General features: G+C 52.5%; 2 protein-coding genes across 4 annotated transcripts; one reads left to right on the top strand and one right to left on the bottom strand.

Annotated features, from left to right (window-relative positions):
• Positions 1 to 773: 773 nt before the first annotated feature.
• On the top strand, positions 774 to 14,440 carry MASP2 (MBL associated serine protease 2). 3 transcript variants are annotated; one of them, XM_045858612.1, is made up of 11 exons: positions 774 to 934; positions 1,031 to 1,259; positions 1,376 to 1,553; positions 2,302 to 2,433; positions 4,373 to 4,569; positions 4,643 to 4,790; positions 7,736 to 7,854; positions 9,847 to 9,925; positions 11,715 to 11,849; positions 12,351 to 12,425; positions 13,633 to 14,440. In XM_045858612.1, exons 1-11 carry the CDS (start codon positions 930 to 932, stop codon positions 14,394 to 14,396), a joined length of 2,061 nt encoding a protein of 686 aa, XP_045714568.1. In that variant the 5' UTR covers positions 774 to 929; the 3' UTR covers positions 14,397 to 14,440. The 3 variants fall into 3 exon arrangements, with proteins under 3 accessions (XP_045714568.1, XP_045714569.1, XP_045714570.1); XM_045858613.1 differs by lacking the exon at positions 11,715 to 11,849; XM_045858614.1 differs by lacking the exons at positions 4,373 to 4,569; positions 4,643 to 4,790; positions 7,736 to 7,854; ... (2 more) ...; positions 12,351 to 12,425; positions 13,633 to 14,440 and adding an exon at positions 2,985 to 3,121.
• Positions 14,441 to 17,101: 2,661 nt separating this feature from the next.
• On the bottom strand, positions 17,102 to 23,485 carry LOC123831605 (TAR DNA binding protein). The gene is made up of 6 exons (XM_045858615.1): positions 23,312 to 23,485; positions 22,086 to 22,335; positions 20,711 to 20,874; positions 20,207 to 20,347; positions 19,408 to 19,578; positions 17,102 to 19,015 (listed from the first exon to the last, which is right to left on the bottom strand). The coding sequence occupies exons 2-6, from the start codon at positions 22,321 to 22,323 to the stop codon at positions 18,485 to 18,487; spliced, it is 1,245 nt and encodes a 414-aa protein (XP_045714571.1). The 5' UTR covers positions 22,324 to 22,335; positions 23,312 to 23,485; the 3' UTR covers positions 17,102 to 18,484.
• Positions 23,486 to 27,118: the final 3,633 nt, after the last annotated feature.

Here is a 27,118-nt window from a genome sequence, read left to right as displayed (position 1 = left end):
CGTGTGGGGTCTCTGCCGACTCTCTCAGGCTCTCCCGCACATGTATGTATTTCGTTTGGTTATTTTCTCTTGCAAAAAAAAAAAATCAGTTTCCAAGTTTCTGCCGGGGTCAGGGGATAGGAAATAGGAAGTGGCTGTCTTCTTAACGCTTCCAGAAGGACTCGGTGCCACCAGTTCCGGAGGAGCCGAGTCCTGATCCCACCGCGAACCTGGGGTGGCTTTCGGGAGAGGTGCTGTCACCTGTCCACCTGTCCACCTGTCTGTCCGGCTTCCAGAAAGCTGATGCTGCCTCCCCTCCCGTGTGTGCCGTTCTCATTCTTGTGACTCAGGGGTTTTTTTGTTTGTCTTTGCACTTTTTTTAATTTATTGATTTTAAAGAGAGGGGGGAAGGGAGAGAGAAAGAGACATCAACTTATTCCAGTTACTTACACATTTCTTGGTTGATTCTTATAGGTGCTGTGACCGGGAATTGAACCTGCAACCTTGGTGTATGTGGACAATGCTCTAAGCACCCGGGCTATCCAACCAGGGCTGGACTCAGCTGTTTATAGCAAGTTTTCAGGAGAGAGCAAAAGGAGGTGCATGCGTGCACTGGTCCACCTCCACCTGGGGCGTCCCTGAGGAGAGCAGGGTCACGGAGGCCTGGGCAACTGTGAAAGCCGCTCACTGAGGACAAAACACAGAGGTCAAGGGCAAGGGCAGAGCCAGTACTTGCTCCCAGGGCTGGCTGCCCACCAGGTCCAGCTCCTGGCTCCCGAAGTGCCCTGTCCTCCCTGCCTTGCAGTCTGGGCGGCCAGGAGCCATGGGGTCGATTCCCAGAATTCCAGGGTCAGGACGGCTGGGGGCAGGGCCAGGTGCCGGACAAACAGTTCAAAGGTGAGGAGGCTGTGCGAAGGCAGAGCAGGCCCGGCCAGCAGGACCGGCACACCATGAGGTGGGTGGGCGCCCCCCCGCAGCCTCCCCGGCAAGGGCTGGGGGCGACGGCAGGCCTCTGGGTGGATGTGTCACCCACCCCCTGTGCTGCCCTCAGGCTGCTGATCCTCCTGGGCCTGCTGTGGGGCTCGGCGGCCGCGCCCCAGGGCCTGCCGTGGCCCAAGCCCGTGTTCGGGCGCCTGGCGTCCCCGGGCTTCCCGGAGAAGTACGCCAACGACCAGGAGCTGCGCTGGAACCTGACGGCGCCACCAGGCTACCGCCTGCGCCTCTACTTCACCCACTTCCACCTGGAGCTGTCCTACCTCTGCGAGTACGACTTCGTCAAGGTGCCGACGGGGCTGGGGGGAGGGGGGGACCGGGACGCCCGGGGGCAGGGCCCGGCCTCAGAGGGTGGGCGGGCCTCGGGCCTCGCTGCCACTCGCAGTGACCCCCGGCCCCACAGCTGAGCTCGGGACCCACGGTGCTGGCCACGCTGTGCGGCTGGGAGAGCACTGACACGGAGCGGGCCCCGGGCAACGACACCTTCTACTCGCCGGGCAACAGCCTGGAGGTGACCTTCCGCTCGGACTACTCCAACGAGAAGCCGTTCCGGGGCTTCGAGGCCTTTTACGCAGCCGAGGGTGAGCAGGCCCGAGGCGCTGGGGCGGCCCCCGGGCGCGGCTCTGTCTGAGGCCAGGCCAGGCCCCCGGTGGCCTCCCCACCCCCGGGGTGGGGGACAGCCGCCTCCCTCCTCTGAGCACATTCACCATGCACCTGTGCGTAAAATACCCGTGACAGCCAGACCTCCGCTCAGGGCCGAGCCCTGGCGGGCGCTGAGACAGGAACAACCCGCCCCCCCCCCCCGGGGCCCCGCGGTGACGCGTGGGCCCAGCAGTGAGCCTGGTCACAGGTGGGAAGGAGAGGCTCCTCCGGCTTGTGCTGAGAACGCCCGGTGCCCGGTACCTGCACGTGGGCTTCGAGTCTGGCCCTTGATTTCAGATTCTGGCTCCCGCAGGGACCAGCTGTGTGACCCTGGGCAAGTGGCCCACCCTCTCTGTGCTGTTCATGAGGGTGGGGTGGGCCTGTGTGGCAGGCCCGCCCACCGCCCCCCTGGGTTCCTTGCCTGGCGGCTCCCTTCACTGGCTGGGGACCTGGAGCAGGACACAGCCTGTCATCGGTTTTAAAAAGATGTTATTTCCTTCTTCCAAGTGTGATGGGGGGTGGCAAGGGCCCTGGGCTGCTAGTGATTGGCTGGGCGGCAGAGCCACCTTCTGACGTGAGGAGGCCCCTGGTCAGGTCAGCCCTGAGGCTGGAGGCGTCCTGAGCCCCGGCCCCAGTGCCGCCCCACCTCCTGCTGACCGCCTACCTGCCCGTCCCGCCCCTCCGCAGACATCGATGAGTGCCAGGTGGCCCCCGAAGAGGCGCCGCCCTGTGAGCACCATTGCCACAACCACCTGGGCGGCTTCCACTGCTCCTGCCGGGCGGGCTTCGCTCTCCACCAGAACAAGCGGACCTGCTCAGGTGAGCCCTGGCCACAAAGGGGACCCCGGACCCAGCCTGGCCCCCCTCCCTCAAGGCCGTGGCTGTTCTGTCCTGGGGGCTGGAGGCTGCGGCCCCTTTTCTGCTCTTCTGTCCCCTGCTTTTCTCCATCCACCCGTCCACCCACACTTTCCGATCCCTCCTCCCTCCCAGTCTTGGCTCGTCCCGGGTCCTTTGCAGTTTATTCACTGATTAGCGTGCGTTAGACCCCTACCGTGCACCTGGCCCAGCTGGGCTCTGGGACCCCATACAGCGCCCCCCTGGGGGGCTCCCAGTGTGGAGGAGTTGGGGGGGGTCTAGGCCCAGCTCACCCAAGCTCCCCTCTGCAAAAGCTCAGGATTGGGGCAGGGTCTGCTCACAGCCCCCAGGTCCTGGTGGCCAGCAGGACCTCTGCGGGCCCCCACTGCCTGAGGCTGCCCTTCCGCCCCTGCCAGACACCTGGTGCCCTGGGGGGTGGGGAGCCCCGCCCACCAGCACTGACCCTTCCTCCCCCCATCTGGTGTCCCTCCCCGTCTCTCTGTTCTCTCTTCCAGAGCAGACCCTCTAGGCTCCCCTTGCTCCGGCCTGCAGCGGGCCCCGCGGGCTGCAGCTCTGGGTCAGGGGAGAGCGCTGCCACCGGCAACCCCCGTCACCCCACCCGCAGAGCTAACAATAAACCTGGCTCCTCCTCCGCCTGCTGCTGCCCGTCTCTGGGGTGGGAAGGTGGGGGTGGCTGGGTGGGTGTTCACCCTGACCCCCTCCCCTCCTCCCCTCCCTCCCTCCCCTCATCATAGTCTGGATGAGTCTGGTTGGGGGGTGCCCCTCCACAAGGCCAGAGGCTCCTTGGCCAGAAGGCTCCCCACCCTTCTGAGGAGGCCAGAGAGAGGCAGAGACCTGCCTGGACTCGCCCAGGGGAAAAGGAGCTCTCTGTGCTTGCCCACCAGGTCCCCGGGGGCTAAGCTCTGAGCATCCTTGGACCGCCTCCTGTTCAGAGGGCAGCTCGGGCCGTGTGTGCTGGGCTGGGGGAGCCTGACCCGGAGCAGAGAGGCCCAGGGAGGTGGTCACTGGTGGGCAGCCTGGTCCCCACCTCCTGCGGCAATTCCCCCGTTCCCTGTGCCCACGGGGAGCGGCCCCAAGGAGAAAGGCAGGGTCGGGACCCCCCACTTCCTGGAAGCTGCCCAGCTCCAGGGCCTGCATGCCCCTCTGTGGCCTGGGAGGAGGGGGGCAGGCTGCCCCCCCCCGTGAATGATGGGGGTGCTCTGCAAGGGCAGAATCAGCTGTTCCAATGAGGGAAGGGGGTGTCCGTCTGACTAGTTCATGATCAGAGTGGATTTGAACTTCCCTCAACTGCCCCCCAGGGCAGAGCCCAGACTCGGGGAAGGCGGGCAAAGGGAGGCGCTTCCTGACCCCCTGACCGGTCCAGGTGGAGGGAGGCCCGGGGGAGGCTGGACTGGCCCTGGCTGCTCTCGGGGGTGGGGTGGTGGGAGCCCCAAGGTGGATGAACTTGGGAGTTGTTGGGGTCAGGGTGGGCCAGGGGCCCTCAGCCCAAGGGGACTCCCCTGCCCCCCCAAATCCCTGAGAAATAAGGAGACCCCCCCAATAGTGCCTTCACCCCCTCAGCGGAACCTGAGCACACACACCCCCCTTTGGGACTTGGCCCAGGGCCCTCCCCAATGGAAGCTTCAGCGTTAGGGCCCCCACCCTCTCGGGGGGGCGGGGGGTGGGGGCCCCTGGAAGATGTACACCCAAGTGTTGCCTTTTTATTTTTTAGCTAAAGCCCGGGAGCTAGAGAAACTCCTGCCTGGAGTTGTCCCTTCAGCGACGGGGCTGGGTCCCTGGCCCCCAGAGGCACCTCCGGAGCCGGCCCGCTGCGGTGTGTGCGGCCCGTGGGCAGAGCCCGCGGCCCCCCAGGCTCACACGCCCTGTCCTCTCCCCTCCCCAGCCCTGTGCTCAGGCCAGGTCTTCACCGCGCGGTCTGGGGTGATCAGCAGCCCCGAATACCCACGGCCGTACCCCAAACTCTCCAGTTGCACCTACAGCATCCGCCTGGAGGAGGGGTTCAGGGTCATCCTGGACTTCGTGGAGTCCTTCGACGTGGAGACGCACCCCGACGTCCAGTGCCCCTACGACTCCTTCAAGGTCTGGTTCTGGGGACCCCCACCTCAGCTGGCTCCCGCGGGTCCCGAGGTAACAGGGCCGTCTCCCCTTTCAGATTCAAACAGACACGGGGGAACACGGCCCCTTTTGTGGGAACACACTGCCCCCCAGGATTGAAACCAAGAGCAACTCCGTGACCATGACCTTCACTACCGACCAGTCGGGGGACCACCGGGGCTGGAAGGTGCACTACAGCAGCACGGGTGAGCGCAGGGCCCGGGCCGGACCCTGGGCCCCGGCGGGGGGTCAGGGGCACAGAGGGCCGGGCTCCCCCTGGCCAGGCCTGGGACACGTCAGGGGGGAAAAGGTGTCCTCGACCCCTGCGCATCACGGGGTGGGCCTGAAGAGTGAGCTGACAGATGAACAGGAGAAAAGCACAAGTTGGAGGCACAGGAGCCTCCACAAGGAGATGAAGCAGCAGGAAGAGCGAGACCTGAGTCATACCTGTACCCGTGCCCGGGAATCCCGCACGCGTGAGTGCCAGGGACCCCACGGGCGCCAGAGGTTCGAAGACAGGAAGGGAGCATGGGTGTGTGTGGCGTGGAGCTGGGGGCTGCCGCAGGCCAGCGCAGGGAGCACACGCGTCTCTAACCCACTGGCGCCCGCCCCGGAGACACGTCCGAGGAGGTGTTCCCTGCTCATCTCCTGGGCCGGGCGGGCGAGGCCCCTAATTCAGCTTCTAGGGAGTTGAGGGAGGAGTAGGGGTTTCTCTTGAGCCTGCAGCTAAAGTGGCATTACCGGATCGAAGGAGTCTGTTGGCCTGTCTGCATGGAAGCCCAGTGAGACAGGGGCAGGGGTGTGCTGCCACGAAAGGGAGGGTCTCTTTAGGGGCTGGCGCCATCCGTGCCTGGAGCCCCAGGTGGCTCCCCGACAGCTTCTGGGGAGGGAATGTGTCATATGGGGGGAAGACCACTAATCACGGGGGGCTGTGGAGTCCTCTGGGGTCGTGGTCTCTGCTGATTGGTTGGGGCACTCGGCCATTGCCTTTGGTCTGATGTCAGGCCCCAAGGTGTTCTGTCCACTTTCGCAAGGATTTGTTCTGTGGGATCGTTCCGCTTTCCTGGACCCAGAGATAGAACACTCACCTTGAGCCCGATATACCACGTGTACTTTGACTGAACACTCTGTCTCATTAGTCGATAGACAGGAACTGGCTTCTGAGACGCCTGGATGCTGACCAGAACTTCGCTGTCCTGAGGGCTTCATGAGGAAGCAAGGGAGAGGGAGGTGGGCGAGTCAGGGCAGAATAAAAGGCGGGGGCAGCCCTGGCTGGGGCGGCTCCGCGGAGATCCAGTTGGGGCACAGGCCTGGGTTGCGGGCCAGGTCTGCAGGTGGTGGGGGCGTGCGGGAGGCAACCGATCGATGTCTCTCCGGCCCATACACGTCTCTCCCTCCCTCTCTTTCTTTCTTTCTTTCCCCTCTCTCTGAAAATAAATAAATAACATCATTTTTAAAAAATAGGCCAGGTTAGCCCTGGCTGGCGTAGCTCAGTGGGTTGAGCGTGGGCTGGGAACCAAAGCATCGCAGGTTCGATTCCCAGTCAGGGCACATGCCTGGGTTGCAGGCCATGACCCCCAGCAACCACACATTGATGTTTCTCTCTCTCTCTCTCTCTCTCTCTTTCTCCCTCCCTTCCCTCTCCAAAAATTAAATAAATCTTAAAAAAAAATAAAAAAATAGTCCAGGTGAAAGAAACTAGGTTTCTGTGCAGTTAGTTAACTTCAGCTCAAAACCATCGGCACATCTTGGGTGACCTGTCCCGAACCCCCACCCACTCATCCATCCACCCATCTCTCCTTCCATCTGTGGGGAAGACAAAACCTGTAGAGAATTTTTAAATTTGTATCTATTGGTTTTGAGAGCGAGAGAGAGATCACTTTGTTGTTCCAGTGATTGATGCTTTTTGTACGTGCCCTGACCGGTGATCGAACCCACAACCTTGGCGTATCGGGACGATGCTCTACCCAGAGGAGCTGGCCAGCCAGGGCCCGGAGAATTCGTATGAGTTTATTTGAGCCAAAGCTGAGGACGTGGCTGGGGAGCAAGATCTGAAGTCTGCAGTTGCTTTTATGTATGCACTGGTGATTCAGGAGGGAACATCAGGAAGATTCCACGAAGGTCGGGAGGGGATGACAGGACCATGAAGACTCTGTGCTCTCCTGAGGGTGGTCGCCCTTTAAAAGGAGGAGGGTCTGAAGGGACACATTTCAGAGGTGCTTTGCCCTGGGTGCATAGAGAAGTTACAGGCCTGGGAGTCCCTGCCAGGACTGGCCCCGTAGGAATTTATGTTCAGATCACCCTGTGGGGGTACTTTCCACAGATGCCCTTTTTGTGTCCACAAGTAAGAAAAGTCCTAAAACTGCTTTGCTGGTTTTGGAGCGAGTCGGGGGAGAGTCCGTTCTGCCAGGCTGGTGGGCGAGACGGGCCAGGGCAGCCCTGAGCTGTGTGCCAAGGAGGGCGTGGGCAGGCCGCCGGCCTGGGCACCGGGGGCTTCGGGCAGCCCTGGGCTCCTGCAGGGCAGTCCCTGCAGACGGGGTCCCCCGAGGAGAGGCTCTGGGGCCTGCCAGGGCCTGGAAGCCACGCCAGCACACACAGGTCAGCCGCTGGAGGGAGGAGGGCACTCAGCAAACGACCCGGGAGTGCGGCGGGGCAGCCGTGGGGGGTGGGCTGGAGCCTTGGGGTGACAGCAGGCCGGCGGTCACAGCCCAAATGGAAGACAGTCCCCCTGGAGGCCGGAGCACTGGGGGCGGGAGCTCAGGAGGGGAGGCCTGAGGCTTCTCCCCGTGTGAGGGTCCACCGCAGCCCCCTTTCTGAGCTCTGAGCAGAGCCCCAGGCTGGGGGCTCCCCGCCCCACCCTCACAGCAGCCCTATGGGGTGGGCAGCCATCCCCAGCCCTCGCACCCTGCGTGCGGAGGGGTTGACAGCCGCTGCTGGGGACTGGGGACGGAGAGCTGTGGCTTCAACCCAGGCAGTCTGCGGCCTGTCCCTTGCGGTGACGCACTTCGGTCCGCAGCCGTGGGTGTGCAGTCCCTGGCGTGCCACAGACGCCCCCTTGGGGGTGGCTTTCTTACAAAGAACTTCAGAGGCTCAGTTCGGGCTCACCTGCCATTGAGCCGTCAGAACCCACCGCCCGGTTTCCTCCGCGCAGCTCAGCCTTGCCCTGATCCGGTGGCGCCACCTAATGGCCACGTCGTACCTGTGCAGGACAAGTACATCCTGAAAGACAGCTTCTCGGTCGTCTGCGAGACTGGCTATGAACTTCTGCAAGTAAGTTAACACACAACTTTAGGTGGACCGTGATCGCGATAGAAAAATCTTTTTTGAAGATTTTATTTATTTAGAGAGAGGGGAAGGGAGGGAGAGAGAGAGGAAGAGAAGCAGCGACGTGACCATCAATCGGCTGCCTCTCTCACGCACGCCAACCAGGGACGAGGCCCGTGACGCGGCGTGTGACCCGACCAGGACTTGGTGGGAGACCTTTCACTTTGTGGGGTAACGCCCAGCTCACGCTGGCCAGCCTGATGGACAGTTTTTATTTTTTTTAAGTGCAAATTTTATTTTATTTTTGTCCTTACTTGAGGACATTTTTTTTTCATTTATTTTTAGAGAGAGGAAGGGAGGGAGAGGGGGAGAGAGAAACATCAGTTGGTTGCCTCCATACAGGCCTTGATGGGGGATCGAACCCACAACCTAGGTATGTGCCCTGACCAGAGATCAAACCCTCAGACTTTTGGTTTATGGGATGACGCTCCAACCAACCGAGCCACACCAGCCAGGGCAGATCGTGACAGTTTTTACACATACTTACTCTTGTCAGCAAATACATGAAAGGAAAGTGGGAAATTAGCCATGGTCCAGAATGGTGGGTTTTTTTGTTTGTTTGTCTATGACTACATAAAAGTCTGAGAGGTGACGCTGACGGGGAAGATGGCTATGGAGAATTTTTTATTCTTAGGATGACCTTTACGTGAAACAACTCCTGGGCCCACCAAAAATTAAGCAGCCCTGGGAAACAGTATATTCCGCAAAGTTATAAATAGCGGCCACTGTTGAGGGAGAAGGGGGGTAATTTTTTTTTAATGCTTAGTGGGTGTTTTAGGGCACGGGTAGGAGATTAACACGTCTTCTTTCTGTTCCAAAACTGTCGCCGAATCCCAGCGGCAAAAAGCACCAGGAGTAACAGGGAAATGACAGCGGGGGTCGGCAGTCCGGGCCTGTGGAGGGGCCACACAGAGAATATGGGGGGTCAGGGGGCACTCTTCCTACCGCATAAACTTTTGGGGTGGGCTCTTTCCCACAGCTCCTTGGACTGCAAACCTGTTTGGTTGCTCATTTTATTTTTTATTGTATTTTTTTCCCATTACCATTTTAAAAAGGATCCCCTTTACCTCCTTCCCTCCCTTCCCCCTTGAGTGCTCATTTAAAAAAAAAAAAAAATGGCCCTGGCCCTGGCTGGTGTGGCTCAGTGGATTGAGAGTCAGCCTGCAAATGGAAAGGTCACTGGTTCGATTCCCGGTCAGGGTACAAGCCTGGATTGTGGGCCAGGTCCCCATGTGGGGCTGTGAGAGAGGCAACTGATCCATATATCTCTTGCACATTGCTGTTTCTCTCCCTCTCTTTCTCCCTCCCTTCCCATCTCTCTAAAAGAAAAGAAATCCAAACCAAAAAAATTTTTAACTTAAAATCACACTGCTCTCCTTTAAAGCACAAAGCTTCCGTGGGGGACATCTTCTTTCACTGAGTCAGATTTTAGAACAATGTTATTTCAGTAAGTGAAAAATGTTTCCCTGTGAGCAGTACTAGCAATGAAAACTAATGGAGAGCACCCATGTGAAGCTTAGGAAGGCATCTTTTGTAGCTTTCCCCCAGCTAAGGGCCAAGTGGCTCAGTGGCTCATGAGGTCGGCCTCGCCTGCACTTCCGACCCCCTCCCTGCGGCAGGTCACAGAAGGGTGGCGGGGCATCCGCAGGGGCCCGAGATGTGATGCACCCTCAGAGTAAAGTGGAAAGCAAAAACCAGGCCGTCCGTTGTAGAGGTCAGCGCTTGATTCCTGAGATGCCACTGCACCTCGAAAGGTGCCCTGTGTAGCACGGGTGACGTTCGCACCTGCTCGGAGGCAGCGCAGTGCCCCGTGGGTGCATCGCTCCCCGGGGGGCCCCTGGTGAAACCTTGGGAGAGGAACAACGGCGGGGGCTTAGCTTCGGGGAGTGAATTTCTGACCGAAACCAGGAAATCAGTGTTTTCTGCATTCCTCGTCAGGGTCATTTGCCCCTGGAATCGTTTGCTGCAGTCTGTCAAAAAGACGGATCTTGGGACAAACCGATGCCGGAATGCAGCAGTACGGTCACGTGAGCACAACTCCCAGGCCCGCCTGCTGCTGCCGCTGCCCCCGCTGCCCCTCCTGGTTCTGTTTAGAAAGGCTTCTGTTTATCAGGCTCCAGCTCCAGATCTGCCTCTCTTCCCCGGGCTCCGAGGACTCTTGAGGTTAAAAGGAAACCGAGCCAGCCGGACAATCATTTGCTTGCAGAGTGTGATCTTTCAAAGTATTTTTTCTAAGTGTAAAATGCTTGTGGAAGAGGGGAGAGGGGATGGCACTGCAGTACTCACAGTCCCACCGTACGCACTGTTCCGGCGCTCTTTCCTCCGGTTGCACGCCTCTCACACGTGCACGCGTGGGCTGGCTACTGCGGTCGAGATGAGGGCGATTGTGAGTGTACACCCCCCCCCCCACACACACACAAGCTGGGGCAATGGTGTGCATTACCGCTTTGTGAATTAAGAATCACATATCTTATTTTTATAGTGTCTTTCCAATGATAAAAATACGTTAATTGGGAAAAATATGAATTTATAGAACGTTCTTGCCCAAATCCCCAAACCACCACGAGAAGTTTGGGGCCCACCCCCCTTCATGTTCTTTATCTCTGATGCTAGCTATACTAATGTATTTCACGCTTTGCCCTCTCTTTTCCAACCTGGGAAGTTTAGAAAGTCACAGGTGGCACACGCGGGCTGTAGAAACGAGCTACAGAGACAGACGGAGGAAGCGCCCTCGGGGCTCAGGCGGGAGGGAGGCCCAGGCCGCCTGCCTGGGGAAGAGGGAAGGGAGGGCTGGCGGTGCGCGGGAGGGGGAGAGCCGGTCCGGGTAACAGGTAACCGGGTGCTTCCTCCCACCTCCCTCGTGCTCCCCCACTCCCGGCGGCGGGCCGTCAGCAGGGCCGCCCCTCCGTAGCGCCAGGCCGCACAGTGTGTCGCACACGCACAACGCTTTTAGTCGTTGCTTTGTCGTTCCCCGGTTTTCCCGACTGCGCGCCCCGCTGTAGTGCACACCCGTGCACACACGTCTTTGCACCGTTGGTGCGAGATGTTTACAGACTGCCCAGGGGAACTTCGTATTTTCACCCCATAGTTGGCATTCCCACCGAGTCTTCTAGTGGAAAGGGCAGCGCGGCCCCTTTCCCGCGGGGTCGTCCCGGGCGCCTCAGCTCCGGACGGTTAGACCGGGAGGCACAGTGCTTGGCACAGAGCCAGGCACACAGATGTTAAGTTGCTGGAAATTATTTAAATGTAATTTTTCTAATATCCTCAGAAATACATCATCAGTCTTTACGTCCCCTGTGTGGCGACCTTTTAGACTGAGGGCCCTGTCTCGCAAATGGGTTAGTCATTTCACCGTGGCAGTGTCCCAGGTGGGAATTCTTGTCCAAAGTCAAGGCTCCCAGGTCTTGGGAAAAGCCCGGTCTCTGACAAGGGCCCTAAGAACGGGCTGCACCCGAGTGCCCTTTGTATCGCTGTGTCCCGAGCCCCGGGGTAAGGCGGCCGGGACTGCACAGGGACCTGCAGGCCACCTGCCTCCTCCCTTCTGAGGGGCTGCAGCCTTCGGGCTGGGAGTGGGCGCCACGGGAGTCCCCACGGCTCCCAAGCCCCTTCAGTCAGGAAAGGCCTGCACCACCGCTGCAGGGGCCTCGCCTCCACCTGGCCACCTGGCCACCCGGTCACCCCGTCAGGAGCAGGGAGGAGAGGGGTGCCTCCGAGTCGGCCTGACGCCATCTCTGCTGTGAGACCGGGCGCACGCCGCTCCCCGCGCAGGGACACTGACACCCCCCCCCCCCCCCCGTGCTTCCCAGTTGTTGACTGCGGCCCTCCCGAGGACCTGCCCCACGGCCGGGCGGAGCACGTCACAGGCCCCGACGTGACCACGTACAAGGCCGAGATTCGGTACCGCTGCACCGGGGCCTTCTACACTGTGAGGACAGATGACGGTACACACGCTGTCCCGAGCTGGGGGCGGGTGCTATTTGGGACCGAGGCCTCCGTGACCTGGAAATAAACTTGAACCAACATTTCTGGCTAAGGCTACAGAAAAGATTAAAAGGCACTTCGCCCACCAGCTAAGTGAAATATTACAGCCGAAGTGACTTTAATGTCAATTTGCAAGAATCGGAAAACAGATCTTATCTAGTAAATGACTACTACAAACACACAATATATTCCAAATGGTTTAATTTAACAAGTCAAAACCTTATCATTAAGCACTCGAGATCCTGATACATATTCAAGTTACACTTCTAAAAGGTTTCCACTTTGCAAGCAAACATGGTAATGCAGAGACCTCTTATTTACGAAATCATGTAAAATGGTTATTCAGACACCTCTACTTCCCACTGATGCTCAAGAATCAACATTTTTCAAGGGGTATTCAAGCAAATGACAACCACCGTATACATGCAGTCAAACATTTTTGCTTTCCCAACCATTTGCAGGTAAATACGTGTGTGAGGCTGATGGATTCTGGACGAGCTCCAAAGGAGAAAAATCACTCCCAGTCTGTGAGCCTGGTAACGGACCCTTTCAGATAAGAGACCCGTGACTGATGGCAGGCAGGACTGGGTGGGGGACAGTGAGCGCGCTTCGGCTGTGGCAGGCAGACACGTGCCTGGGCCGCCGGCCCCAGGCCAAGCCACCATTCCCCAGTGATACGCTCTCCTTGTCCCCTCTCCGCAGGGAGAGGCGGTCGGGTGCCGACCGCGTCAGTCGTTAGATTATTTTGGCTTTACAACTAGGCAAGGATAAAAAATTAAATGATTTTTAAAATCTCGAGCCATTTATACATTTATAAACACGAGCTCCTCTGCTACTTCTGTTAAAAATGCTATTAAAACCCAAAGCTAATAACTTCATTATTTCCCTAAGCAATTGTTTTCAATGACATCTAGTTTTTAAACATTAATGCAATTTGCCTTTTAATAGTACTTAAAATTTTTTTCAACCAGAACTGGCTTTGAACATATAGTTGAGTAGAGAGATTAAAAAAAAATCAGAAAGGTAATCATATATTAATTAGTCCTGTGTTATTTGGCTTAAATTAGTTCTTTCATCTCAGCTGACACGACTCAGGGCTCAATGCAAGTATTCTGCCACAACAGGAACCATTTGTTACATTGACGAGTGGATTTCCTTAGTAACATACAGTAGGACTTAGTGTTTTCAAGAATCAACTAGGTAACAAATAACTTCTGAACGTGAAGGTTCCTGGCCACAATTGCAACATTCTAACCTTTGAAACACTGCAACAATGTTCAACAGGGAACCTCCTCTGGCCAATCCTAGGCCAGTGGCCTGGGCACCTGCTGTCTGGAACTGCAGAGCCGACAGCCCAGTTTAGCCCAGTTTAGAAGTAGGAAAACCAACCATGAAAAGGTTGTTTCCTTTCACTTCCTACACTCGCATCACCCAGCGGTCAGCTCAGACACTTCCTGTCTGCCCTATTAAATTATTTCTGCAACTGTGTAGACCAGTCTTTTTTGGAAAACAAGTTCATTTCTAAAAGACATTTTCACTCACCTCATTTTCTGAGGAGCTAAGAACTGCCACCTGGGCCTCTGGACTGGGCGGCTTCCGAGTGCTCTAACTTGCCCGTACAGGTGGGCACCCACCACGTCCCGTGATGCAGTCTTGGGTTCACACCACAGCCCCAGAGAGGGAGCTGGGGAAGCGCACCACTAGGTCTCTACAAAGGCTCTGTGCATCTGCTTCTTTCCCCAGTTTGCGGAATGTCTGCCCGTACCGGAGGAGGTCGGATATATGGAGGGCAAAACGCAAAGCTGGGTGATTTCCCTTGGCAAGTCCTGCTATTAGGTGACACGACCGCAGCAGGTGCACTTCTGCATGACAACTGGGTCCTGACAGCCGCCCATGCGGTGCACGGGCACAGAGAAGACGCCTCCTCCCTGCACATCCGTATGGGCACGCTGAAGAGGCTGTCCCCTCACTACACTCAAGCCTGGGCAGAGGCCGTGTTTGTGCACGAAGGCTACACCCACGGCGCCGGCTTCGACCACGACATAGCATTGGTTAAACTGAAGGACAAAGTCGTAATCAATAGCAACATCATGCCTATCTGCCTGCCAACAAAAGCAGCCGAGGCCTTCATGAGGACAAATGACACTGGAACTGCATCTGGATGGGGACTGACGGGCAGGGGTCTCCCTGCCAGAGGCCTGATGTACGTGGACATACCAGTAGTTGACCATCAGAAATGCGCCGCTGCCTACGCAAAGGAGCCCCACCTAGGGGCGCGGGTGACTGATAACATGCTGTGTGCCGGCCTGGAGTGCGGGGGCAAGGACAGCTGCAGAGGTGACAGCGGAGGGGCCCTAGTGTTTCTAAACAATGACACACACAGGTGGTTTGTGGGAGGAATAGTGTCCTGGGGTTCTATCAATTGTGGGGAAGCACAATCATATGGTGTCTACACAAAAGTCACTAACTACATTCCCTGGATCAAGAAAATAATCAGTAACTTTTAATTTGTATGTCTTCAGTTAGTTATTAAAAACAAACCTGTAAAAGATCTCAGTAGCAATGTGACCTGAGAAACATTAATATAGCCATTGTCGCCCCACAAAAAAACCGAAATCAAATTACCAGTGCCAGGCCCCCCAGCTCTCCACCCTCCCCGCTTTGATTTAAGGGGCGTAAACCATCCCAGCGATGCGTATTCCGTCATCTTCGTCAGCGCAACGGGAACTCACTGGTTAAACTTGCACTGAATTACTTACAAAGTCCAGTATCTTTTCGTACTGGCCTTTTTGTTGGCATTCCTAGATAGTGCCTTTATTATGTTCTTGGAGTATTTTCCTAGTATTTTTGGACTTGTTCTTATTGATCTTTGAGAGCTTTATATATTACAGCAGTACTGGTTCAAGAACAATCTTGAATCCTGGGTTTTTTTTTTTTGTAGATGAACATCTATAAAACCACCAATACTTTAGTCTAGGCACTGATTTCCAAGTTAAAAACCAATACCACAAAACAGTGATATATAACTTTTCACTTATTAAATTGGCAGACAAAAAGAACACGGAATAGCACTATTCATTGTCAAAGACAACAAAAATTTTCTCAAGGACAATTTTGCAATATAGTTCAAAAGCCTTAAAAGCATGCATAGTCTTTTACCTAGTAATGCCAATGCTAAGAATTTAATTAGGCATAAGGCTGACCCTAGTACTTGGAAGTAACCTACATTAATATCCAAGTTCAGAAGACGATCGAATTAAATGTGGCATTTCCGTAAGATGAACTACACCACCAGAAAGAAATGGTGGTGTTGTAGGTCGATCTGCAGTTCTTCTTCTTACAATGAACAAGGGAACGGGGCGCACTCGGCCAACGACAGATCCCACAACAGCTGAGCAGAGAGCACCCGAGCACACAACTAAGAGCTACTGTCCTCGTCCTCAACAACAAAAACATGTTAACTGTTACGTAACATCTTCTGGACTAGGAAGTTAACCTCTTTTTCCTAAGGACAAAATTTAAGCTCTGGCATAACCTTAAAAATCTCACTTCACTTCCGCTGGCCAGTCCTTCCTAGAAAGCTGCAACAGCTAACATCCAGCAGTTTTTCGTTCCAGCCAAGAGTCACCACACATTTAAAAATTCACTGAGTTTTGTCCTAGTTTCTCTTGTGCATATGAAGTGCGACTTCTCGAGACTCACTTTTTCAAGGTAATTTGACAGCATCTTTGTCACATAAAAAGGAAGCTGCTTTCCCAGTAAGACTCCAGACACTAAACTGTGGTGGCAACAAAAATTTTTATTCAACTGGTTCAAAAAATTTTTAGAATGAATGCATTTAGGTGATCAAATAGACTTTAAAAACAAATCTTTGCCAAATAGTTTACTTCTGAACTTCAAAAAAAAAAATTTAGGGCAGAATTAAATCCCCGTAGCTGGGTGTTACCACAGACACGTTAGCAGAAGGCCGCTCGACACGGAAGGCCTTCTGAGACCGGTAGCTAGAGGTGCACACGTGTAAACAGGGGTGAAAACCATGCCATCGACGAGCGAACTTACCCCGGGCTCCTTGAAGGCTGGCCAGTTTAGTCTTTGGAGGTCCCGATAGCATTTTAAGTGTTACCATGTTACTGCTGCTGAGTAATAGTGCAAGTGCTAAAATGCAAAATTCAGATGGTACAGGGTTTGGAAATCATGCAACTTAGATGCAGAAAAAAAAATTTAAACAACGCAAGATCCTTTTACAGAAGAAAACTGGATAATGAAACAATGTGGCGATCACAAGTCTAAAGGATGACTTATAAAAGTTAAAACACCTAACTTGCAAAAAACCTATTTATCATACTCTAATTAGATAATTAGGCAAACTATCAACACAAAAATTGTTACATTCGTCCATTAGAAAACAAGCTCAACTCTCATAGTAGTTACATAGAAAGTACAATAGAGAATCAATATATTATTGCTTTTACATACTTAACAATGCATCGTGAGAGTCTAATCTGAGTTTTGTAAACGGTTTTATTCAACATTTCCCCCACCTTTGGAGGACAAAGCCCATTTCACTTAACATTTCCACAGACAGACTGCCCACCACCCTGCTAGTTCTTAAAGCTATCAAGCTTCTTAATGGATTTCAGGCACAAGATAATTTGTGGTTTCTTCTACTTTATCCCTATTGCAATTAATTCCACTTTTCAAATCCCAAACTAAAAAGGCGCTGATATTCCCTTCTTTTCAATTGATGTGCTTTGCTACAAAGCATTTAAGAATAATTAACACTGTTTTGCCCACTCCCCCAAATAAGATTATTGTTAGAAGGCATGACTGATTCCCTAATGGAGATTTGTACAGGCCAGGAAACAGAACATCACCCAAATGCACAGAGGCACTAAGGAAAAACTGGAGGGTACTGCTTACCATTTTAGGTGTGGTCACCCAGACTTATTAAAAACTAGATTTAAAAAGAAAAAAAAAACTTTTCAGTTTAGACAATGCAAGAACAAATAGCAATTAAGTCTGGGTATCAGGTGTCAATGCATGACAGGTGATGAATCCATCTGACTTGAGACAACTTTTGAAATAAGTTTATTTGAAGCAAAATAAACTATTGCCAAGAAACTTTATGAAAGTTCCATCTCAAAAGGGTCAAAAAAGGGGAATTAACTGCTATGAATTCTTTGCATTCAGGGCTGCAAAACAAAGACACATATTATTTAAATCAGTTTTATTTAGGAATTTCCAATATTGACAACTCTTATAAAAGCATCCAAGCACAGGACACAGAACTGCAGCAAACAGCATTCTTAGGGGCAGCTAACAGACATTGGAGCTTCCACCCTTCTTTGAGACACCCCCAGCTCCCTGGTGCACTCTGCTTCCAAGTACTCCTGCAAAGCACACCACAAGCTCAGTCCATGTTCTCAGCCCACCAGCTTCAGTTCACATTACCACACTTACAGGTCAGTGACAGAGGAGAACACACACCATACAGCATTCACAGCAGTTGACAAAGGGGTAGGGGAAATACAAGTATCGTTTCACTTAACACATTCAACTAGCGTGGGTCATCTAAGAACAAAACGCACTTAAAGTCTTCCAGCAGATGTGCATGTCCTTTGAATGCAAGAAACATTCGTACGTTATCTGCTATCATTGCTCTCCGCACACTCTCTCACCAAAGCCACAGGATGGAGAGACACATCGCGCCAAGATAAAAAATATCCATTTTGCACCACCGTCTGCGCACGCGCTCTCGCCTTTCCTCGCTCATACTCGCCTTTCATGCCTCGGCACCACCATCAATCCCACACAAGGTTTCAGAAGTGCAGACAGCCTTCTGGTTCCATATCACAGCCTTGCGTGCACAGCGTTGATACGACTCCATGAAATAAAGAGTAGCGGATAAAAATGGGACACCCACCGTCAGAGACGCGGCCCGTGCAGTGTGATGACCAAATCTTGAATGAGAAAGCATGTGGACAGAAGTATTCCTATGGCAGAGTATTTACAGCACTACTTTCAATGAAGTGCTTCTTCCATAAACATTTGAAATGAGATGAACTGCAGAGATTAAATGAAGGCTTCATATTGTACTTTTGCATATGAAGGGAGACAAGTGTTAAAAACAAAAACGAAAGAACCAAACACTGGGACACTGTGATCTCCAAAAAGGAGACATTCCTAAGGAAAAATCCATGTGGTGGGGTTCAAATTAAAACGAGCAGAAAAGAATGTAGTTCTAATTAATGGTTTCCATTTTGAACATGCAAAGAATTCACTTGACGAGTCCAGGGATAAAATATTACAGGAGAAACCTTTTGATATCAATTGTAGTGTGTTGGTTTACCCATCAGGCAAACAGCAGTTCACTTTCAAACACTCAATATTGCAACCCTTTATGTAACAAAACTTATAAAATTCCTTTAGCTCTTCCTCTTTTTCTAAAGAAAAATGTCAAAAATACTGCTGAATATACTCCACACTGAACCACCAAATTTTGAAAATTCTCAGTACATATGTATTTTACAATATACTTACCATGAGTTTAGAAAAATTTGAATTCCCACCAGTCTGTACAACCGTCACCCGCTGCCTACATTCCCCAGCTAGAAGGTTTAGAATCCATGCTTGAGCCGAAGCCTCCGTTAAAACCACTGCCTGACCCTGCATTTGAAGCTGACCCCCAACCAATTGCTGCACCTGAATTAGAACCACTATAAGAGTTATTTCCAGACCCAAAGGCCTGATTTGGCTCCCTCTGCATGTTGCCTTGGCTCTGATTATTGCCTGACGGGCCCGACTGGTTCTGCTGACTAGCTAACATGCCCATCATGCCCCAGCTGCTCTGCAGGGCTGCCTGGGCTGCGGCCATCATCGCTGGGTTAATGCTAAAAGCTCCGAAGTTCATCCCTCCACCCATGTTACTACCCTGATTGTTTCCCAAGCCAGCTCCACCCCCTCTGCTGTTACCAAAGCCACCCTGATTCCCAAAGCCACCCGGATTACCACCAAATCTTCCACTTCTTTCTAACTGTCTATTGCTATTGTGCTTAGGTTCAGCATTGGATATGTGTACGCTGATTCCTTTAATGATCAAGTCCTCTCCACAAAGAGACTGGGCAACCTATAAGAAAATAAGGGATGCAAATAAAGGCAATTAAACCACTGATTTGAACATCAAAGTAGCAGTAAAACTTAAGATTTCAAACCATCCTGTTCACTAGAGGGAAAATAAACAATGAACACTCATTTAATTTAAACTCAAAATAACCTTTAGCTTTAGTAATGGCAGCAAAAATTTCTCAGTTTACTTTGTAAAGGTATGTAACACTTCCAGTTAAACACCACATACTGAAAAATAGTAAAGTGTTCATCATCACAAATATCTAGGCCCATATACCCCACAGCTTACAAGGTCAGAAAGCTTAGCTAAGTAAGGATGGCAATTAGCTGGACGGGAAAAGTTCAAGAGAAATTATCTGATCACTGGGACAAAATTATTAAAGAGAAAAATACCTGATCATCTGCAAACGTAACAAAGGCAAAAGCCCTGAACGGCTTGGGAATGAAGACGTCCACCACTTCCCCGTACTGGCAAAAGAACTGCCGCAACTCGTCAGCGGTCATGTCCTCCGTGCAACGCCCGACGAACACCTTTCTGCTTCTCAGGGGCTCGTCTGGGCTTTGCTGATCAAACGCAAAGGTAGGAAAGACATCAGAAATATTTTATGAGCAACGAAAAGGGCATTATGGTGGAGGATGTAACAAAATCTGTTTGCCTTTTATGTTAGGTGAATCATTAAAAAGTAGGTACATTCTTGTTTTTTTGCATTAGCACTCCTCTTTCTTGTAAGACTTTGATGACGAATACAGTTTTAAAGTTTAAAGTTCATGAAAGCATAATTAGATCTAGGAAAGTCAATGACTTAATGTCCTTGGAAGAATAATGTTCCAAGTAAGCAAGTCTTGCTTGCTGGGAGCCAGTTAGGCCTTTGTACCAAGATTACTATACTCTGATTATCTTGTGCTTTAACATTTAACTATGTAAAAATTGTTAACTCTCTAGAAATAACGAGAAAAGAATAAAATGAACAAAGTTTACTTTAGAGGGATAATGAACTAAATATTTCAAACAATCATAAATTATTCAGCATGCATTAAGGTCCCAAGGCTTTCACCAGGCAACAGACCTCCAGAACGCATCCTGACCCTGTCTTTTTTCCAAGCGTATTTAACACTTTATTTTGTAGTGTCTTCTAAGGAAGTCTGTCAGCAAAAGCTCCCCAAGTGGGAGGAGGAGGGAGAAGCAAAGTACCTTGGAATTGGGAAGTTTGCAGTCACACCACCGTCCGTCTATCATATGTCGCTGTGACATCACTTTCACCTGGGTTTCGTATTCCGTGAATCGAACAAAGCCAAACCCTTTTGAATGACCGGTTTTAATATCTTTCTTGACCTAGAAAAAAATCATTTAAATTTACTGAAACAACACATACACACACAACCCAATGAGAGTTCCCTGACAGTGCGAACAGCTTCAACTAGATGCAGTGGCTTAACTAAAACTCAAACCAAGTTGTTCTTGAGGTAAGAGCAACAGGAGGGTTAACACTGAAATAGATCCTGTTCATAGCAGAGTAAAACTCCTTTTGCTGTAGAACTCAACACAAATGTTTTAGAATGCAAAGATAAACTAGAGTTAATATTTACAAATCTTAAAAATACCGTCCGCTGGGCAGAAAGGGCAGTGCCACTGAAACAGGAATCCGGGTGTTCCTGCTCTGAGAAAGAAAAACCGCCCGAGGCCACGGAAGCCCACCTGGACCATGAGCACCTCCCCGAAGGTGCTGAAGTACTCCTTCAGGTCCTGCTCGGTGGTCTTCCACGGGAGGCCCAGCACTATCAGGTCGGAGGTCTTCTGGACGGCCCTCTTCACCTTCACCGCCGATGAGGCGTCCGTCTCATCCATTTTTCTCTTGTTATCTAAACAAAACGAGCAGAACCCTTTCAGAGCTCTTCCCTGAACACGTCTTAAGACACACTGCCTCCTATACCTAGGGGTGAGAAGCAAAAAGATTCGAAGAACGTAAAGATGTGTCAGCTCTCGGCAAAGGGTGGCGCCAGCTCTGGAGGACACGGCGTGGGGCTGAACCAGGCAGGCGGCCAAGGCGCTCCCCAGTGCGGACCCCGGGCCGCGAGCCTCTGGGTCTGCGGCACCACGCGATCGCAGACGCGCACTCTCCGCTCTCAAGTGGAGTCTCAAAACCGAAATCGCTCTACTCCACTCTGACTTTAAAATACATCAAGGGGGAAAAACAGGTTAAGAAAGTGTAATTACCACCTTTTTGCCTAGTAAATGTATTTGCTTAATTATTTGAATGCCTACAACTTAAAAGGCTATATGCCAAATAATAATAATAAAATCCTCAACTTTTATCTCTAGCTGTGGATTTAAGGGTGATTTCAATTTTCATTTTCTTTTTCCCCCCTAAACTTTCAACAATAAACTCACATTAGTTTTGTGATATAAAGAAAAAGCCAGCCCTGGCTGGCGTAGCTCAGTGGATTGAGCACGGGCTGGGAACCAAAGTGTCGCAGGTTCGATTCCCAGCCAGGGTACATTCCTGGGTTGCAGGCCATAACCCCCAGCAACTGCACATTGATGTTTCCCTCTCTCCCTCTCTCTCCCCGCCTCCCTTCCCTCCCTAAAAATAAATAAATAAAATCTTTAAAAAAGAAAAAAAAAGAAAAAGCCTTAGGTTATTTTTAAAAACTAAACTCTGAAAGGAGAGGAGAGGAACTAAGCGGCATTTAAAAAAACAAACTTCTCTGAACAGCCTTAGGCTCTCAGCAGAACGGAGGGGAAGGCAGATCTCCCACAGAGCGCCCTTCCCCCACACGTACACCGCTTCCCTGTCACCAGCGTCCCCCCTACGGTGACGCATCTGTTACAAAGGGTGACCCTGCACTGACACGGCACTATCTGCCCTGATAATTATTTAAATACATGGTTCCCACTTCAAAGTCACTCAAACCAGGGGCCTTACGCACTAGCCCGACAGCAACCTCTGTCAGATGAAACGCTGGGGGTGCAGGAGACGCCGCACCGCCAACAGCGGTCGTGATCCACGACTCGCAACGAGACACAGACCCGACCGCACCTCAGCTTATGGCAAAACGAAGCCGCCACAAACCTTTGGGATAGTTGACAACGTACACCAGATTCCCCCAGCCGTTGTCTGGGGCGTGCAGGATCCCCTCCACCAGCCGGACGCCTCGCATGCACTGGGACACGGGGTTCCGGTAGCGCAGCCCACACGCCCCCGGGAACTGGGCCGTGACCGTGGACAGCAGCACCGTCCCATCGTCTTCTGACGGTATCTCAATGGGCTCGTCGTTTTCATCTTCCGTGACCCGAATATATTCAGACATCTTCTACGGTCCCTTAAATGGGAAAGAGAGACACATGACCGACACTCGCGTCCAAGGGACTGTTTCCTTACCACCGGCTGATCAGTACCCCTGCCATGCCATTGTTCTCGGGCCTGTAGGGATGTTTTTGCTGTTTGGGTTCTTACAACGCGCTGGCGATCCCCGAACCGCTAGGAGGCCAGGACAGTAACCCCATAACACTGTGAAGCCGTGTTAGTTCATTCACTCAACAAACATGTGCTGAGGGCCTGCTCTGCGTTCGGCAATGACAACTGCGAGGCCAACGGGCTCGGGTGGCATGCTGGTTACAAGGGGGGGGGCGGGGGGGGATGACAGCAGACAAGTGATGATCTTATTACATCGGGATGTATGGACTGGAAAGTAGTGCATGGTCTTGGGCGGGGGGGGGGGGAAGCTGGGGAGAATCACCTAAGCCGGTTCAAGCGCGTGTGTGGAGGGGAAGCTGAGCCCTAGGACTGAATGGGAGCAGCGAGCCAGGGCAAGAGAGCAGGGTAAAAGTTCCTCCCCGTGCCTCATTTCGGGACTTCCGGGGGCCCTCCAAACTTCAGCGTGAAGGACAGCGGCGACACGGCTTGCACACGCGGGCCGCCACCTCCCAGAAGCCAGTAAGTGACAGCCGAAGTGGGAGTAGTTAGGCGCGGCCTGGGCGGGGCAGCAGGGGCCCGCGGCCTAAACTGACAGCGTCCCCTGGACCGCAAAGTGCGGAAGGCGCCAAGCCCCGCCCGGGGGGCCGAAGTCGGGCCAAACCTTTGCCTGGGGCTGCGCGGCCCCGCCGGCCCCGCGTCCCTGCCCCGGCGCCCACTGACACCCCGCGCCAGGTCCCAACGACGCTCCCGCGCGAGCCCGCTCGGGCAGGACCCGGCAGGCCCAGGCCCCGGGCGGGGCCCGGGCCGCCGCGTCCTGCTGGGGCAGCCGTGCGGGAGCGAGGTACACAGGGCGTTCTCGGTGAGCAGCGTCCGCCACTCACCCGCTACGCCGCTGACAGGAGGCCCGACAGGGAAACTCAGGCAGCCAGGGATCCAGGGGCAACCACCCAGTTACCGCTTCGCTCCCACAAAATGGCGCTAGGGCCGCCTCCTCCCCCCGACGGCCGTCGTCCTCTCCCACCGGCTCCCCGTCCAGAGGGGGGGGCCGCCGCACGGAGAAGCCGCAGCCCTTTCCCCAGCGAGTTAGGGCTCCCTCCTGGGAGCCTGAGCATACGCAGCAGATGTGACAGGTAAAACAAGGCCAGCACCCGGGACTGAAAAGCTAAACGTTGGGAAAACATGGATGCGTTGGCTTTACCTCCCCCCACGTACCGTGGCAGACGGTTTCGCCCAACCAACGACCGTCCCCGGCTCCCCGGCGGCGCTCGCGCACTTTCAAAGTGCGCGAGACTAGCGCAGAGGCCGGAGCAAGTGAAGGCAGGGGTGGGGCCCGGCGGAGTTGGGCGGGGTCTGGCGGGAGTGGGCGGGGCTTGGAGGGGATGGGGCGGGACCCGGCGGGGATCGGGCGGGGGCCTGGGTACCTCCCCACCTTCCCGCAGTTAGGGAGCGCAATAGAGACCAGGACCCTCCTCTAAGAAGCCCGTTGGGTGTGTTCTCTTTTTCCTCCCCTAGCCGTCCTCCACACCTGGAAAGAGTAACTTTCTTTTATACGATAGCAATGATCGCGCCTACTATGTACCAGGTGCCTTCTAAATAGTGTGCTCACACATTTAATTCCCCGTACAGTCTTGTGTGGTAGGTACTACTGACATGATTCGCATGCACAGATGAGAAAACTGAGGCACAGAGAGGTTAAGTATCTTGAATAAGGTCATCCAGGTGGTGGACCTGGGATTTGAACCCTAACCCTAATATTCACATATCTTAGCTCCAGGCCTCTAATGGCAATAGTGTGCTTCATCTGTGTTAAAACATGCCTTTTGTTTCACATTTCTGAATATGTGCTTTCAGTTCCAGTTCCACTGATGACGTGCCCTAGTTTAACTGGCAACAATTTTAATTTCGTTGGGTATAGATGCATCAGCTTCAGTGAAACACAGTGATACCAAAGTGCTTTATATTTATGCGTGAACTCATTTAATGCTCAGAACAGCCCAGTGAGGTAGGTGCCTTGTTATCATTCCTGGTTTACAGGTGAAGAAATAGAGGGGCAGAGGTTAAGTAATCTTGCCCAAGCTCATAGGGCTAGTAACTGGTGGAGCTGGGATTTGAACCAGGCAGTCTGGGTCTGTAGTGGGTGCCCCCTGCTTCTTACAGCCTCCTAGGGAATCAGTATTAAGTACTTCAAGTCATTCTCTGGTGCCTGCTGTTCATGTTAACCAGGTCATGCCTGGACCAATTGGAGATATAGGGAGGAGGGAACAGAGGCAGACAGAATGAATGACCTTTACCTTCCCCCTCACCCAGGGATAGCCTTGCATAAAGGGGGCATGGCTGAGCAGATGGCCCCTGGTGGTCCTCCATGTTTCAAAACACTAGACAAAGCAGGGAGGTCTGCATCATGTCAATCCACCCAGTTATTTGGTGGGGGGTGGGGGGCAGGGGGAGGTGGCGAGGCGGGGTAGTTTTATTATCCCCTTTTTGCAGAAGAAGAAACTGAGGTCTGGAAGCCATGTGACTTGCCTGAAGTTACACATTTGTCCAAAAATGTCACCCAGCGTATAAATTGCTATCCGGAGTTTGTCAGACCCTGAAGCTCTCTGCTCCATCCACCTCCTTGGGCCCTTCTCTGTGACAAGACTGGGACTGAGGCATTTAGTGTAGGCAGCTCTGTGGATGCCTGCGGCAAGTGGGCGGAGCTGGGTATGCAGATGCTGGGGAAAGGTCACGCAGGGACAAACCCACAAAGGCTGTCTCTTCCACCAGAAGTTTTCAGGGGAGGTGGGCAGCCCAGCAAACACAGTCTTGAAGATGGTAAATACCTACTTCGGGAAAGGAATCGGTCAGGCCAGAGGGAGGTTGGACAACGCATTCCTACAGGACCCAGCTGAGTGCGTCTGTGGGTTTCAGCCTTACAGTGCTGGCAGTCGAAAGTTCGCCTTGTTAGACATGAGTTTTGTAAGTTCTCTTGGTCTGTTTGCTGGTTGGTTCATACCCCTTCTGCATTAAGCCTGAACGTTATTAGAGGGCCCAAAGGTATCTATTCTCACCCATCTCCTTTCATCTGAGCAGCTATTACATGCTTTCTGAAGGTAATGGATCAGAAAGGGTTTGCTGAACTCTTACCCCTCACCTCATGCTGTGCTAAAATTACACTGTGAAGACACACGACACAAAAGCCAGCCAGGGCTTGGATGGAGCAGTCTGTAGCCCAGAAGGGAGTGGGCACAGAGAACAATTGGAAAACAGTTCCAGGAGGCGTCAGTCACGTGGGTGCCAGTGTGGGGCAGATGCTGAGGGACTGAGGGGTTCCCCAGCTGCTGCCTTTGGCAGCGGGCGCGGTTTGGCTTCCAGCATACAGATAGGGATTCTCAACGGGAAAGAAAAGGTACTGGGTAGAAAAGCAGAGAACTGGGAATGGGCCCCAGTTTGCAGCAGGTCCTCGGGCGTGCCTCCTCACCTCCCAGCCCGGCCGGCTCCTTAAAGTGGACGAGCATTCCTGAGAACCGAAGGAAATACCAAGGCAATAAACGCGTCGAAAGGAAAGTCACTTTATCAAGAATTCATTTTCTCTTAATTTCTATGTTTTTACATCCCATCAAAATTAGGAGCTGCCTCCCCAACCGGTCTCAGTCTAATTTAGATGTTATTACATTTTTTTTTTACTCTGAATAATTTATAATTGCACGAACAGTAGAAAGGACTCCTATGTGTCCAGATTCATTTTGTCACATTTGCTTTATCGCTTCCTCTCTCTGTAGACATATGAAATAATAATAACATATATATCCCAGTCCTGTACCTTTGTAAAATTCAGGAACTTCAATAGCAATATATATAACACAGGTTCTAAATGTTGGGCAGGAATACCACGAGAGCGATGTTGTGCCCTCCTTGTGTCACAGGTCAGGCGGCACAAGACATCGGTTGGTCCTGTGACGGCTGACGTCCCCCTTCATCTGCTGGTTAAGTGGCGTCTGTCCCTGTAAAATTGCCGTTTTCCCCCTTTGTAACTAAATAATCTGGGGGTACCTACCCTGAGACGATCCCCAATGTCCTGCTTGTCTCCACATTTTCAAATGATTTTAGAATCGACTGATGGCTCTTGCCAAATTAGTTATTCCTCGAATGGTTGCAAAATGGTGATTTTCTGGTTCTCTGCAGCAATTCGTGTTTAAATGTTTTATTTTGGAAAAATCTCACACTATGATAAAGTTGAGCAAAAGTGCAACGAACATCAGTATAGCCACTACCTCGATGCAACAGTTTTTACTGTTTCGCCCCATTTGCTTTATCTGTCTATCTTGCCAGCCATCTATTTCTGGCTGGACCATTTCAGAGTGAGTTGCAGTTGTGACATTTCACCTCTGAATACTTTAGCCTGCCTCTCCTAAGGACAAGGACATTCTCCTATGTAACCACAATACTATTATCACACCCAAGAAAATGAACGATTATTTCCTAATATCACTTACTATCTAGTCTATATTCAGATGGCTACAGTCATTCCCCAATATGTATTTTTTTAAGATTTTATTTATTTATTTTTAGAGAGGGAAGGAAGGGAGAGAGAGAGAGAGAGAGAGAGAGAGAGAGAGAGAGAAACATCAATGTGTGGTTGCTGGGGGTCATGGCCTGCAACCCAGGCATGTGCCCTTACTGGGAATTGAACCTGCGACACTTTGGCT

Source organism: Phyllostomus hastatus, unplaced genomic scaffold (genome assembly GCF_019186645.2).
Source record: "Phyllostomus hastatus isolate PE091 unplaced genomic scaffold, TTU_PhHast_1.1 phas_scaffold_182, whole genome shotgun sequence".
Taxonomy (NCBI): domain Eukaryota; kingdom Metazoa; phylum Chordata; class Mammalia; order Chiroptera; family Phyllostomidae; genus Phyllostomus; species Phyllostomus hastatus.
Note: the sequence above shows the minus strand (reverse complement) of the source record. Positions and strands in the feature narration are given on the sequence as shown.

What these genes read in the sequence shown, in the direction of transcription:
- MASP2 (XM_045858612.1), top strand. An exon ending in GGTGCACTACAGCAGCACGG is followed by an intron (nt 4,791 to 7,735) that starts GTGAGCGCAGGG and finishes TCCTCCGCGCAG; the next exon opens with CTCAGCCTTGCCCTGATCCG. An exon ending in ACTCCCAGTCTGTGAGCCTG is followed by an intron (nt 12,426 to 13,632) that starts GTAACGGACCCT and finishes TTCTTTCCCCAG; the next exon opens with TTTGCGGAATGTCTGCCCGT.
- LOC123831605 (XM_045858615.1), bottom strand. Translation starts at nt 22,323, where the DNA reads ATGTCTGAATATATTCGGGTCACGGAAGATGAAAACGACGAGCCCATT. An exon ending in CGTTGTCAACTATCCCAAAG is followed by an intron (nt 20,875 to 22,085) that starts GTTTGTGGCGGC and finishes CGTTTTGTTTAG; the next exon opens with ATAACAAGAGAAAAATGGAT. An exon ending in GCAAACTTCCCAATTCCAAG is followed by an intron (nt 19,579 to 20,206) that starts GTACTTTGCTTC and finishes GCGTTTGATCAG; the next exon opens with CAAAGCCCAGACGAGCCCCT.